The sequence below is a fragment of the Aspergillus luchuensis genome, chromosome 6, assembly GCF_016861625.1.
Source record: "Aspergillus luchuensis IFO 4308 DNA, chromosome 6, nearly complete sequence".
Taxonomy (NCBI): domain Eukaryota; kingdom Fungi; phylum Ascomycota; class Eurotiomycetes; order Eurotiales; family Aspergillaceae; genus Aspergillus; species Aspergillus luchuensis.
The window spans coordinates 1,764,788-1,779,761 of NC_054854.1; the positions used below are offsets into that span (position 1 = coordinate 1,764,788).

Consider the following 14,974-nt stretch of genomic DNA (forward strand, 5'->3'; position numbering starts at 1 on the left):
CTATATTCTACGATTCACTAAGAACCACTATCGACTAGCTACCGACAGACTTACAATATCACCGACGTCTACGATAATAAATCGAAGAAGAGAGCACAGACAATTCAGAAGAAACAACACCCAGCAGGCTACAATGACATTGGTTGCAGCCGAGGTGTGAAAGGAGAATATTTGAGATCATTATAGTATACATACATATAAGGTGTAAGGGAGCATGAGGTATCTATAGAGAGTATTGATGAGGTGAAGAGTAGGTATCAAAAAGAGAGGCGGAGCAGCAGATTAGATCGATTGACTGATTGATTTAGATAAATAAAAATGCCTTCTCGCGCCGCGAGTGGATCATATCCATCAATGAATCAATCCATCAGTCCATCAATCCACCGTTCCGCCTAGCCGAAAACAGCAGGAGACAGAGGAAAGAGGGTAGTAGACAAAGCTTAATCGCGCAAAACGACCAGCTTCTCCTGCTCATCCAACTTATTCTGCTCCTTGCGGTACTTGCGACCTTTCTTGGCGTATTCGCGGAGACGGCGAATGTACGTATTGGCCGCAACATCAGTTTCGTCCTCGCCGCGGCCGGAGAGAGCCTTCCGGCGACGTTCCTGGCACGCGTTGTAGAGTTTCCAGCACTTGTTACTGTCGAGGTGGTTCAATTCGTAGTCCACGGACCACTTGTTAGGGGATTGGAACTGGATCGGGCGGTCCACGTATTCGCCATCCACGATGTTGCGGACGGTGAGGGCAAAGCCCATGATTTCTTTGCTTGGGGTCGTCTCGGCTTCGTCTTGGGAGGTCTCGGACTTGGTCGTGGCGGTGTCTTCGGCCAGGTCATCTGCGGGGCTGGAGGACTCGAAGTAGGCGGGGATGTCTTCGGTGTCGTTGGTGGTGGTGGTTGTGTCGTCGTCTTCATCGGCGCGACCGGGGAGATCGAGTACGCGGCGCTGGTAGGCGTCGATTTCGGCTTGGTTCTTCGTTTGGATTGCGTGGATTTCCTCGTCGGTGACGGGCTCGGCGAAGATGTACATGTACGGGGGTCCGGCCGTGGAGTCACGGGTTTCGAAGTGGAAGCGGAGAGATTGTTTGGGGAATCGGGCCGTGACCTTGTTGAGGACCTTGTTCCAGAGCTGTAGACTCAGGAGGAACTCCCGGTCTCCCAGAGTGGTGTCGTATTGGCCGTGCAATGCCATGTCTAGTTCGGGCAAGCTGAGATACTGGAAACCGAAGATGCGCTCGATGTTGTGGAAGGCCACGAAGATGCCGTCCATGCGGCCGATGCGCACCTGGAGAGAGTACTTGAGGAGCGCGGCCCGGATCATGTCGTAGTACTCGCGCTCATATGACTCGTATGTGCCGTGGGCTTTCCGGATCTCGTAGCCTAGGCCATGCTCGAAGTTCTTGGCGTCCATGCGGATGGAGGCCACCGCCCGGGTCTTCAGATCGAACATGCCGGTGCCGGGGAGCCGCGGGTCGTAGGCATCCAGCTGTGAACGCATCAGGAAATCACCGTAGGTCGAGTAGTGGTAGGCTTCGGGCACTGCCTGCTCCTCTTCGGCGGAGATCTTGTTGGAGCTGGATCGTCGATAGCGCTCGAATTCCTCCTTTGGCATAGTCAAGAGCTTCTCCATCGATTTACCCAGGTTCATGAGAATGTTGGCCGTATCATGCTCCTTATCGGCATCGATGGCATAGACGCCGTTCTGGTAGCGCAGGAACATGGCCGAGGGAGCTCGCAAGAGTCGCGTGAAGGTCCGCAGCCTTTCCTGAAAGCCCCGGGACACTTGTTGGATGTTGACCTCTCTCCAGTAGGACAGAAGGTAGTGGAAGTGCGACAATACGGATGTCATACTGGAAGAGGAGCCAATATACTTCTTCTTTTCCTTCTGCGCCAGGCCCCGTAACTGCTCGTCCTTGGAGGAGGTGATGTATTCCTTCAACGCTTCGAAGTCGAATTCGGTGACAGGCATAATGGACCCAAGGTATGGATCGAAATTGTAGACGCGCGATCGCGGATCCCGAAGATGGTAGACTCCCGGGCTGTGTGGGACAGTAGCTGTCAGCTCCGCTTGTTCTCGATTGTTTCTTGGGTATGAGGAAGCAACTTACTTGAACAGCACTCTGTCCAGGCCATAGGCCAGTTGCGGGACTTCGGGGGTCTCGACATCCAGGGCTTTGCGCTAGTTAGTGATCTAGTAGGAGATTTCACAAGTCGCTTGAGAAAGACGCACCTTTCACGGAGTCGCGGTCTGCATTGATCTTTCCGGTGTCCTTTCCGGTGATCGGAACAGGAAGCTGTAGTTTGGTAGACTGTTTGTTGGCCTAGCATGGGAGTTAGACTCTGGCTAGACCAAGTGGGAAGGTAAATTTGACTGACCGATACCTGCGGTTTGGGAGATGTCGAGGAGTCAGGAGCAGTCTTCTGCTGCGCGCGAGCTTTTTGGTCCTTCTTGTCCTTCGGCTCCGGTTGCTTCTTCTCCTCCTTCGCAGTCTCGGTGTCGGCTGCTTGGTTTGCAGGGTCCATCTTGCGCATTTTCATCGCTTCTTGCTTGGCGGCCTTTCGGACCGCTTTCTTGTCCGCATTCTGTGGTGACTTGGGATTTTGCGTCCGAAGGGACTTTTTCACATGGGCGGGTGTCCTTCTATCCGGGAGGTTCTGTCCGCAGCAGCAGGCGGTTAGCATTCACATGTTTACAAGCTTCCGCTTAGTGGCTCTTCATGGGAGCATCTCAATGTCGCAAACGTACCTTCTCTAGTGCCTTCAGCTGCTCTTCAATGGCGACAGTGGAAGAAGTCTCGGTGGCCTGGGAGCGCAACCTGGGCGCGGTGTGGAAGCGGCGAGCCCAGGGCTGGGCTTCGAGGCCGCGAGCTAAGCATGAGAGACAGACATGCTCGCGCAAAGGGTCTGAGACAGACCGCAGGGTGGCCCGATACATTCGGGCCAAATCAACGAGCGACAATGGAAGAAGAATGCAGAAGCAGCCAAAGAAGGATCTGAGGGATGGAAGGGACGCTGACAAGGACTGAATTGAGGAATTGATCGAAAAGCTACATTTTTTTTGCCTTCGAAGCTTCGCCGCGCTTCGGCTTTTCTGCCCGTCGGAGTGTGTTTCACCGCCCGGGGAGTTCATCTACAATACGCTGTTTGTAATTGGTATGATCAATACGGAAATAAGATACGGGTCTGGATACGGCGTGGTATTTGTCTGTCCATACAAACGGGTATCGATAACAGGCAATGTACCCAGGAAGTACCAGCCAGTAATCTCCAAAGTACCCGCGGAGTATAGCTGAGATAGTGCGACTCGACACTTGAGAGAGATCTTCTTGGATGTGAGATATGAGAGAAGAAAAAGACTCTAATCTCTATTACTCCCTTAAACTCTTTCTTGCACATTTTAATGTTCAAACCATCCAACTAAGTAGCTATTCATTTTACTCTGTACTATGCCTACTGCTGTACTCCGAATCCGGGGTCGGAGGTGCAATTGATTGGCCCCGCCGTGCCGCCAATCGATAAAAAAAGTCAAAAAAAATTCCCAGCGACAAAGTTGAGTTTGGTTTTCTTGTTTGCTCCCATTGCTTCTTTCGCTCCTCATTCTCGCTCTTCTAGCTCTGTGTGCAGTTTGGTCTCGAGGTAAGTAAAGAATCATTTTACTCTTTGCATGGGACTCTCCACAATTGGACTTGTTCTGGGGCATTTGACCGAAAGAAACCATGAGTCAAAGTATCCCAATGGGGGGTTTCACTTGCCCCTCCATCCACTCCATCTTCTCCTCCACACTCTCTCTTCCTTTCCCTCTCTCTCTCCTCCTCTCCTCTCACCACCCTCTAACCGCACATTTGTGCTTCTTCTCTGACCTTATTCTTGTCAATCAGGTCCTCAGAGAACCCTGCACCTTTCACTATGACTACGGAACGGTTGCGCGTTCTCATCGTCGGCAATGGCGGCCGTGAACATGCGCTGGCTTGGAAACTGACCCAGTCTCCCCGCGTCGACATTGTCTACGTCGCTCCCGGCAATGGAGGCACCGCTCAGGGTCCCGACAGCAAGATCCAGAGCGTCAACGTCAAGGGCAATGACTACCCCGGTCTCGTTGCTTTTGCCCAGCAGAACGGCGTCAACCTTGTTGTCCCCGGTCCTGAGGCTCCCCTCGTCGACGGTATCCAGGGTTACTTCCAGGCCGGTGAGTCTCTCCTTTGACATGGAACAATCGCAGTCCGTGTGTAATTGACCGTGAATCCTTCGAATATAGTTGGCATCCGCTGCTTCGGTCCTTCCAAGGCTGCTGCCCGCATGGAGGGCTCCAAGACCTTCTCCAAGGACTTCATGAAGCGTCACAACATCCCCACCGCCGCCTACGAGAACTTCTACGAATATGAGCCTGCTCGCCAGTACCTCGACTCCGTCTCTCACCAGGTCGTCATCAAGGCCGATGGTCTGGCCGGTGGAAAGGGTGTCATCATCCCCACTACCAAGGAGGAGGCCCACCAGGCCCTCCGTGAAATGATGGTCGAGAACCAGTTCGGTGAGGCCGGTAGCGAGGTCGTCATCGAGGAGTACCTCGAGGGTGACGAGCTCAGTGTCCTGACCTTCAGTGATGGTTACACTATCCGCTCCCTTCCCGCCGCTCAGGACCACAAGCGTATCTTCGATGGCGACCAGGGCCCCAACACCGGTGGCATGGGTTGCTACGCCCCGACCCCCATCTCCTCCCCGGAGGTTCTCGCTCAGATTGACCGCTCCATCATTCAGCCCTCCGTCGATGGCATGCGCAGAGATGGTCCGTCTTTCCCTATATCCGGTTTAATTTACTTTCCTTCGCTGACCACAATTACTTTATAGGATTCCCCTTCGTTGGTATCCTTTTCACCGGTCTCATGATGACCAAGAATGGCCCCAAGGTTCTCGAGTACAATGTCCGCGGTGGTGACCCCGAGACTCAGACTCTCCTCCCTCTGCTCACCGACGACACCGACTTGGCCGAGATCATGGTCGCCTGCACCGAGCACTGGCTCGACGGTGTCTCTATCAATGTCAAGCCCGACTTCTCCACCACTGTTATCGCCGTGGCCGGTGGCTACCCCAACTCCTACGCCAAGGGCAAGAAGATCACCCTGGACCCTACCCCCGAAGGCACCTTGATCTTCCACGCTGGTACCAACCTCGTCGGTGACGAGCTCCAGACCGCTGGCGGCCGTGTCATTGCTTCCACGGCCACCGCATCCAGCCTCGAGGAGGCCGTCCGCAAGAGTTACGAGGGCGTCGCCACCATCCACTTCGAGGACATGTTCTACCGCAAGGATATCGCCCACCGGGCCTTCCGCCAGCGCGATGCTGCCGCTGCTCAGCAGGAGTCTCTCACCTACGCCGCCGCCGGTGTTTCTATCGATGCAGGCAATGACCTCGTCCAGAAGATCAAGAGCTCCGTCGCTCAGACCAAGCGCCCCGGTACCGACGCCGTCATCGGTGGCTTCGGTGGTCTCTTCTCTTTGGCCGCCGCCAACTCCGCCTACCACCCCGAATCCCCTACCCTCATCGGTGCCATTGACGGTGTCGGCACCAAGCTCAAGATTGCCCACGCTGCTGGTGTGCACAACACCGTTGGTATCGATTTGGTCGCCATGAACGTCAACGACCTGGTCGTCCAGGGTGCGGAGCCTCTCTTCTTCCTGGACTGCTACTCCTGCGGCAAGCTCGACGTCCCCACCGCCTCTGCCTTCGTTTCCGGTGTCGCTGAGGGCTGTGTCCAGGCTGGCTGCGCCCTGATCGGTGGTGAGACCGCAGAGATGCCTGGTCTCTTCATCGATGAGTCCTACGATGCCGTCGGTGCCGCCGTCGGTGCCATCAACACCACCGGCCCCAACGCCCGCACTATCCTGCCCGACACCACCGCCATGAAGGCTGGTGACGTCCTGCTGGCCCTGGCTTCGTCCGGCCCCCACTCGAACGGTTACTCTCTCGTCCGCAAGATTGTTGAGCGCTCGGGTCTGTCGTACCAGGACCCCGCTCCCTTCACCATGCCCTCGGCCACGGGTCCCCAGACCCTGGGCCAGGCCCTGCTCACCCCTACCCGCATCTACGTCAAGCCCCTCCTGAAGGCTCTGGCCACCTCTTCCGCCGCTATCAAGGGTCTCGCTCACATCACCGGTGGTGGTCTGCTCGACAACGTGCCCCGTATGCTGCCCGCCACGCTGGCCGCGCACATCAACGTCTCCACCTGGGAGCTGCCCCCTGTCTTCCGCTGGCTGAAGCAGAACGGTAACGTCACCGCCATGGAGATGTCCCGCGCCTTCAACTGCGGTGTGGGTATGATCCTGGCTGTGGAGAAGGGCTCCGAGGGTGCCATCACGGAACTCCTCCAGAAGGAGGGCCAGACGGTCTACCAGATCGGTGAGCTGCAGGTCAAGCAGGAAGGCGAGGAGGGCTGTGTCCTGACTGGTCTGGAGACCTGGGATGCGTAAATATGATAATTTCGAGAGACTTCGGACAAAGATAGTTATGTTATGATATGATGTCAAACTTAGATAAAATCACGGAGGGGGGCGGGCTGGGTTGGGAGATGAAATTTCATAGAAAAGCAGGAGGGAACAAACATCCCTCCCCTTTTATTGTTTTATTTTTCCTTTACACTTTTGCATTATTTTGATATCATCAAGTTACGTTTTGAATGAATGAATACAAGATTTTCCACTGTTCCACATACTCCGTTTGTTCACACTGTGTATACATACCATAGATGTGCCTCCCAATTAACAGTTCGAACCAAAACATACCAAACACACACACCACATTGCAACTTACTGAATACTACTAACTACCAACAGATATAGCAACTTCTAGCAATGGTGGTGTATTCAATATATTCGTATATAATGGTAGCAATCATAATCATAATAAATAGACAGAACGTGGCCTGCTGCGATACCTTCGCCCGCAGGGTTGTATCCAGCTTCTCACGAAGCGTTATGGACCGAACTACCCATGTGGCTTAGTAGCTACTACTACTACTACAGTACTAGTTAGTTGGGCCTGGGCTGAAACGGTCGCCAGATCGGACACCTCCAGTTTCATTCCCCCGCGGTCTAGAAGGCCTGGCATGACATCATGGTCGACGGTCTCTTCAGGTCTGGGTGGCTGGCCTCTCTTACCCTGTGACAGATTGACATTGCGTCCGGGGGATGGCTGGATGGTGATCTAGGTCATCCCCATTACCTGTGGGGTTGTATACAGTAGGCATTACTGGGAGAAGTCCTACGGAGAGTCCAAGTTGAGGCCGTGAAAAGACACCAGGTCATAGATAGTCATACGAGCTCAATGGGCAGGCAGGAATCAAGAAAGGGAATACAAAAAGATAAAAAGCAGACCGGCTCATCCACAGAAGATCGACAGTCGCAGCAGCATTTTTAAGCTATAACCAGCCCGAAGGCGAGAATGGCAAAGAAACGGGCCCAACAGGAGAGAACAGGAGCCAAACACGAGGTCGAACATTTGAAGGAAAAGAAGAGCTTCCCATGTACATTCCCTCGCCTACACCGCTTCTCGTGCCCCTCCGGTTTTCTTACTCGTTGCCGCCACAAAAGTGGCCTGCTGCCGTAGTGACACGCGTTTGCAAAAAAAAAATAAACCTTCTCTATTCCACAGCTAAAATAAAAGTTCCTTTTTCAGGCGATCTTCCTCCTAGTGCGAGTCAGAGAGGCCCGCAAGTCACCAGTGTCTCCGGGCTTTTTAATACATGGGGGAATACGAGAGTACGAAACGGATCACGCGCAGGAGCTAAGATAGACACCCCGTTAGGAAGATCTGACATGAATCCCTGGAAGACCAGCACATACCTTAGAAGCACTTGCGGTGGACGATCGAAGGACCGCTCTCGTCGTACTCCTGCTTGGAGATCCACATCTGCTGGAAGGTGGACAGGGAGGCCAGGATGGAACCACCGATCCAGACGGAGTACTTGCGCTCGGGAGGAGCAATGATCTTGACCTTCATGGAAGAAGGAGCAAGGGCAGTGATCTCCTTCTGCATACGGTCGGAGATACCGGGGTACATGGTAGTACCACCAGACTAAGAGGGGGGTGTTAGTGATCAGGACAACTTCATACGCATCAAGGAGGCTGAAAACATACCATGACAATGTTGCCGTACAGATCCTTACGGACATCAACATCACACTTCATGATGGAGTTGAAGGTGGTCTCGTGGATACCACCGCTCTCCAGACCCAGGACGCTAGGAGCGAACAGAGCCTCAGGAGCACGGAAACGCTCGTTGCCGATGGTGATGACCTGACCGTCGGGAAGCTCGTAGGACTTCTCGAGGCTGGAGCTCTGGGAAGCGGTCTGGATCTCCTGCTCGAAGTCGAGGGCGACGTAGCAGAGCTTCTCCTTGATGTCACGGACAATTTCACGCTCAGCGGTAGTGGAGAAAGTGTAACCACGCTCGGCAAGGATCTTCATGAGGTAATCCGTCAGGTCACGACCAGCCATGTCGACACGGGAGATGGCGTGGGGAAGGGCGAAACCCTCGTAGATGGGGACGACGTGAGTAACACCGTCACCAGAGTCCAGAACGATACCGGTGGTACGACCGGAGGCGTACAGGGACAGAACGGCTTGGATGGAGACGTAGAAGGCGGGGGCGTTGAAAGTCTCGAAGACGATCTGGGTCATCTTCTCACGGTTGGACTTGGGGTTGATGGGGGCTTCGGTCAAGAGGACGGGGTGCTCCTCAGGAGCGACACGGAGTTCATTGTAGAAGGTGTGGTGCCAGATCTTCTCCATGTCATCCCAGTTCGTGACGACACCGTGCTCAATGGGGTATCTGAGGGTAAGGATACCACGCTTGGACTGTGCCTCATCACCGACGTAGGAGTCCTTCTGACCCATACCAATCATGATACTGTGGGCGGCATTAGACAAAACTGATCACCCAGCCTAGCAGGCCAATTAGGGGAGAACAAAGGGGAGCTTTACCCATGGTGACGGGGACGACCGACAATGGAGGCTGTACCGCAAGTTAGTTCACTATTCGAACTGGTGCTGACATGGCGGGTAATTCACCGCCCCCACATGAGCTAGCAGCCCGGCGCGAAGACGCAATGGGTGGCAATTGCCATTAAAGAGCGGGAAGAATCCATCAAGCCAGTAGGTAGGACGTCCAGCACAGTGGACAGGGAGGGGGTTGACTTACGGAAGACGGCACGGGGAGCATCGTCACCGGCGAAACCGGCCTTGCACATACCCGAACTGGGAACACAGAAGTCAGTATAATCGAGCAAACCACAGCCTCGTGGGCCAGTCAATCGAACTGTCCCAGTTTCTTGCCATAAGCGCCGGGAGGGGGAGTGGGCAAGTACTGCCAGCGAGAATCCCAGTCAAGTTCATCTTCGCGACCAAGCCCCAAAAGGGGACATATGTTTTGCACCATCTCCCCTGGACTTGGCGAGAAACCACAACAAGCAGGACAAATCCATCGCCAGAATCATCGAAAACCCAGAGTAACATACCCATTGTCAATGACGAGAGCAGCAACTTCCTCTAGATGGTGGAAGAAATAAGATGTTAGCCAGGTTGTAAAGGTGGGCGTTGAGGGGGGTTAACGGAGGGGGGAGGGGGAGCGAGCAAGCTTGGGAAGCGAGCAAGACGCAAGGTGGCAGGAAGCCCTTACCTTCCATGGTGACTGTGTGGGATTAAGAATCGGACTACGGGAAATAAAAAAGAGACGAAGAGAAGAAAGAGAAGAGTGGGATGGAGATGGAGATGGAAGGGAGGAGTGACGGGAAAGAGAAGAGGGAAGTAGTAAGTTCAAGAGAGATGGAATGGGTTGAGGTAAGTAGGTTGGAGAGGGAGGAAACGGGGGGAGGAGTGGAAAGTGATGGAGGCCGTCGGGTTAGTAGGGAGTCGGCGGTGGTGGAAAGCAAGAGTGGGTGCGGGTTGGCCTGGTTGGGTTTGGTTCAGGTTGGGTTTGGTCTGGTTTGGTTTGGTTTGGTTTGGTTTGGTTTTGTCTGGTCTGGTTTGGTTCTGGTCAGATTGACTGGTTGGTACGTACTCAAGTAGGGGGAGGGGGGTGGGTGAAAGCGATAGTCAGTCAGCACATACTAACTTCGCTGCTCAAGTATCTTAGATAGTAACTATATATGATCGGTCAATTAGGGGCGAAAAAAAAGAAAGCCCAATTTTAATTAATATGAAGTCTCCAGTAGGCACCACTTCTACGAATACGGAGTCACGGATGGAGGAAGACGAAGACAGGAAACCTGAAAGGGGAGAGGCAATACACACCAGTCAACGTTCTTCCAACCAGTCTGGAAGGTCCCTTTTTTACGCCAGATACACACCAACTTAAGGGGGAGGGGGAATGACTGCGAAAAAGGGAGAGGTTGGACTGGATCAGGCGGGGTGAAGTGGGTCCCACTCTAGGCTTTTCCGAGTTTAGTCCGGGTGTTTCGGCAACGTTGATTGCACCGCCGGGAGCACTAGTGCCGTTTAGTCCCAGTGCTGTCACCGCCACACTTTCACGCCGAGTACCGCTCGTCAGGTAAGCGGGTAATTTAATACACCCAGGGCGCTAAAGGGGGACCAGAACGTGTACTTGTTGCTAACGCTGAGCAGTACTATCTGGCTGGAGAGAGATAGAGGGATCCGATGTATGTATATCAAGACAATTTAGAGAATGAGGGAAGAGATAGACAATGGTGGTTATGGAAGTACGCATTTCCGTGGATGTACTCTTCCACCCTTATTTATATACAACCTAACCTGATGTCCAAAACCATCCCACCATGGTTGCCTCCAGGCAGAATGATTGTGGCCTTCCTACAATGATCAACTTGTCTTCCCTTACTGTTCCTCTCACCCGGACATTCCGTTGAGGAGGCCCTTCCGAAGGGCTGAGAAAGAGCAGGCAGGAGGAAAGCCAGAAGGAGGGGGAAATAATCACGATGGCAAAAACAATTGCGCACCCTCGTGGGGCTGAACCCGACCCAGGGTTGCCGCCGTCAATGGCTCAGCCCGAATGTGTACCACTGAACAAGGTTGGAACAATAATAATCATGGCCCGATGATGATGATTATGATAGTGATGATGATAGCCTACAGCGTTAGCTTACCCACGACTGGATAATAATAGCACTGCCCGCCTTGGAGCCGACGGGCCAGGGAACAACCAAGAGCTGAGAATGGGCGATGACCATAGTCCGACCGGTCCAAACTTCAGGCTTCTGGATCCTTCCCCCCCGTTCACTAAATCTGAACCACTTGGTCTGTCCGGCTTGTTTAAGGGGTTCGTACTCTTTTGCCCCTCGTTCGTGTCTCCTTAGCCTCTAGCGTGGCCGTTTCTTATCCCTGAATTTGTATCCTCTTTAGTTTAATAATGCAATTGCCTGATCGTCTCCGTGTCCGCTGTTCTCTCCGGTACTCCGTCATGTCTGTAGTATCTCTAATTCCACGTCAGGTAGAAATGATCGACTGATGCCCTTCGATTCCGGTCAATTCCTATGCGCTGTCAGATTTCTTTACCGCCGTTTTCCCACCGGGCCCCCGAAAATGGGGGCTTCGAAGAAGAAAGCCTAGCCAGAAGTGATGCCCGCCCCATGGAATGTCAATCGCATAAGGGCCGCGTTGATTCTTCGTAAGCCGATCTTCATTGGCGGTGCAGACCAGTGAAGAATGCATGGTCATCCAACGGTATCCTCGTGCCACGCGCAGAAATGTCTCGGTCGGTGAACAGCAGCCAGAAGTCACTGCATATCGGGCATGTATGACCGCATCGCGGGGTTATCCGAGCATGGCGGGGTACAATGCAGCGCCGCTGGCTGGTCGTGATTTGATCAAGATAGCCAGCTATACAGAGAAGGTGCTATCAGTATGAGGATCCATGCAGACACGGCATATGGCTCTATCAAGTAAAAGTAAAGAGGACTGCAATTGTTGTTCCTTTCTCTCGCAGACTTGAGTGTCAGCGTTGCGGTGGAAGGAGGTGGAAGGCCGTCGGAGCCGCATGAACCCTCTCGATTCGTCCAGAACATCACGCTTTTTCTTTGCCTTCATAGAACACCGGCGCATCTTTTTGCACAATCACATCCACCACCATATCCCTGCTATAGAGATCATTTCATAGTGGTTGATACAATCCACCTAATCTTACTTTCTGCCTATTGTCCTTTTTTCAACAACCCCCAAACCGCAATCTAGACACCTCACCAACTCCAACACAAATTTTACTCTCCACCACCGAACCATCCCCCACATCAACACCATGGACTCCAACATGAACAGTCTCCTTAAATGGAGTATCAAGGCCGCTACCGAGCAGCAATCCTCCGGTGAAAACAACAACAACAACGACTCTGGCAACAATGCCCCCGCCGATCCCTCCCGCGGCCTCACGCCGCAGATGCTCTCGACGCTATTCGGCGGTCCCTCCGAAGCCGACCTGATGAAAGCCGCCATGGAAGCCCTCCGCTCCGATGAAGTCGACCTAGAGAACAAGCTGATTGCGTTTGACAACTTTGAACAGCTCATTGAGTCGATCGATAACGCAAACAACCTGGAGCCTCTGGGTCTGTGGACCCCTCTAGTCGAGCTGCTTGACCACAACGAACCGGACATGCGTCGCATGGCGGCGTGGTGCATTGGTACGGCTGTGCAGAACAACGAAAAGTCGCAGGATAAGGTATGTTATTGATGTCTTGATTGTCCCCTTTCTGTTGAAATTCTAAACAAAACTAACACATACCCCACAATAGCTTATCGTCTTGAACGCCCTTCCGAAGCTCGTCACCATTGCCACCACGGACACCACTCCCGTCGTTCGCAAGAAGGCCGTCTACGCTATCTCTTCGGCAGTCCGCAACTACCAGCCCTCCATGGACGAGGTGACTAAGAGTCTCCCCGAGGGTTACTCTCGTGACAAGATCGACGCCGGAGACATGGATGCCGTCGATGCGCTTATGGACAAGCTGCGCGCTCACAAGGTCGAGGCTTCTGCTTGAAGATAAGTCAAATCGACATATGTGACACGTACTGTTGATAGGATGCTGTAGCCTAGCGAGCCTACTTCGTCGTCATCTGGCTAGCACGTGGCCGATGTCAAGAGCAGAGCCCTCGAGGCATACGTGCGTTGCGCGTATACGTAGGCATGATCTTCCCCGGTATGATGAGGCTGGGCTAGGCAGTCGACTTGGACAAAGTTGAGCGACGATTCTGGCACAATGGTGGCATGCTGCGATAGGCACCCACCACCATGTTGAGGCTCACGGTTCAGAAGCTATGGGAGGGTTTCCACCCCACTTGATCCGAAACAGATCAGATGGAACATGGTGCATAGCTAGATGCGATTTACCGTCCTTGGCAGTCCACATGGCTGCCTGGAATTAGATACCCTGCGCTACTTTGATATGACATGCGCCCTATGCCTATGCCAAGAAATATATAAACATTGAACATGATACCACATAAACATTGGATGCCTGTAAATTATTCTTTATTTCCATAAGATAGGATACTAAAGTAGTTTACTTTGTTGCTTGAGATCCCCAGCCATAGCTAACCTTATCTTGGCAACGCGTGTACTTATTTGCTAGGCTCCTGCCGTAGTACATTATAACCAACACCGGAAGTTATTATATGGATGCCTATTCCGCAAAGGAACGTCATTTTACCTTCAGTGAAGTACAAGAAAACTCCAATTTTCAAAGATATCCATAATCATGATTTGTAACAAGCATGCTAAAAAGAGAAGGAAGAACTACCTAATAACCAAACAAAAACAGATGCAGACCACTCAATGCGGACATTGCTTTATACAACAACACGATAACCCTCATAAAGAGTAACTGAACTCCATGATTCCATCAAGGAACGAGAAGTGATAGTAAAGACCGACCACAAAAAATGAAGCGCACATTCATAATACAATAATACGTCGCAGAGTAGTAGTAAGTATTGCTTTCGTCTCATACCAGCCAATCAATCAATCAGTCGATAGAATAGGCACCATGACTGAACACCTGATAACCATAGGCCATCTCATTTTCAAATGGTATATTCATCCATCACAGAGCAAGGTTGTAGGTGTAATCGTCTTCTATATTTTGGGAGATCCATAGGACGATGGTGCTGCAATCGCAGAATTCATTAGCAAATCCGTTTCTGCACTGCCTTTTTCCAACAAAGACATATGACGAAATACACACCTCAGCATAACTAGTCCATTCGCAATAACGTTCGCAATACCAAAGTAAAGTGTCGGAAGGGGATATCCCTGGATCAGGTACTTAAGTACCATGACCGTCTATATTCCCATCAGTTAGCCTGGCCACTTCAATCCACTCCACTCCAGCGACCCCAATACCCCAAACAACATATATCAGAGCAACAAGGTAGAGTAGGTATGCAGGTAAATACTAACCACACTGCCTGCCAGACCACCCGCGAGCAACGCAAATCCCAAGAACAGCACAAACCTCGCCTTCCACGCAACCCCACTTCCACTATTACTGAAGCTATCGGCATGAAGACGCGACTTCTCAATCGAATTGATAACGAGCATTCCGAGCGCGGAGCAGATACCGGGAATCCAGTCGACGAACTTGACGTGCACGAAGGAGCCGTTGCGGGCGCTGTGGGAGAAAGCGGCGGCGTCGATGAGGAAGAAGAAACCCAGGGAGAACTACTGCCATGTGAGTGGGTTGTGTTGCTTGATGGTGGTGGTGACGATGGGAGCTTGCTTACCAGTGCGCCGGAGGTGTAGACGCCTGCGTTGCGCACGGCGGAGTTGTTAAGCCATTCTGGCTTAGACCAGCGGAAAAGACGGTTGTTGGAGACGTCCATTGTGATATGGGTATATTATGAGTATGTGTGAGATGTGATTCCGGGAGATGGAGTGTGTGCCAGCACTGAAGATGGTATCACCGTATGGCTGGATCGGCGGGTTGGTTGGAGCTGTTCGGGGAAGCCGGCGATGATGCAGTGC

The 14,974-nt window shown here is 52.6% G+C and overlaps 5 protein-coding genes across 5 annotated transcripts; 2 read left to right on the plus strand and 3 right to left on the minus strand.

Annotated features, from left to right (window-relative positions):
• Positions 1-440: 440 nt before the first annotated feature.
• AKAW2_60627A (uncharacterized protein) lies at positions 441-2,933 on the minus strand (the record flags this gene model as incomplete). The annotated part of the gene is made up of 5 exons (XM_041692774.1): positions 441-2,037; positions 2,107-2,170; positions 2,229-2,319; positions 2,375-2,653; positions 2,745-2,933. 5 exons carry the CDS (start codon positions 2,931-2,933, stop codon positions 441-443), a joined length of 2,220 nt encoding a protein of 739 aa, XP_041546125.1.
• Positions 2,934-3,904: 971 nt separating this feature from the next.
• Positions 3,905-6,462, plus strand: ade1 (bifunctional aminoimidazole ribotide synthase/glycinamide ribotide synthase; the record flags this gene model as incomplete). The annotated part of the gene is made up of 3 exons (XM_041692775.1): positions 3,905-4,184; positions 4,254-4,781; positions 4,844-6,462. The coding sequence occupies 3 exons, from the start codon at positions 3,905-3,907 to the stop codon at positions 6,460-6,462; spliced, it is 2,427 nt and encodes an 808-aa protein (XP_041546126.1).
• A 1,372-nt stretch (positions 6,463-7,834) lies between these two features.
• act1 (actin) lies at positions 7,835-9,674 on the minus strand (the record flags this gene model as incomplete). The annotated part of the gene is made up of 6 exons (XM_041692776.1): positions 7,835-8,065; positions 8,128-8,899; positions 8,974-9,004; positions 9,191-9,246; positions 9,507-9,537; positions 9,668-9,674. 6 exons carry the CDS (start codon positions 9,672-9,674, stop codon positions 7,835-7,837), a joined length of 1,128 nt encoding a protein of 375 aa, XP_041546127.1.
• A 2,582-nt stretch (positions 9,675-12,256) lies between these two features.
• fes1 (Hsp70 nucleotide exchange factor FES1) lies at positions 12,257-12,992 on the plus strand (the record flags this gene model as incomplete). Its single annotated transcript, XM_041692777.1, has 2 exons — positions 12,257-12,673; positions 12,747-12,992. 2 exons carry the CDS (start codon positions 12,257-12,259, stop codon positions 12,990-12,992), a joined length of 663 nt encoding a protein of 220 aa, XP_041546128.1.
• A 1,062-nt stretch (positions 12,993-14,054) lies between these two features.
• Positions 14,055-14,832, minus strand: AKAW2_60631A (UPF0220 family protein; the record flags this gene model as incomplete). The annotated part of the gene is made up of 4 exons (XM_041692778.1): positions 14,055-14,118; positions 14,196-14,293; positions 14,411-14,671; positions 14,734-14,832. 4 exons carry the CDS (start codon positions 14,830-14,832, stop codon positions 14,055-14,057), a joined length of 522 nt encoding a protein of 173 aa, XP_041546129.1.
• Positions 14,833-14,974: the final 142 nt, after the last annotated feature.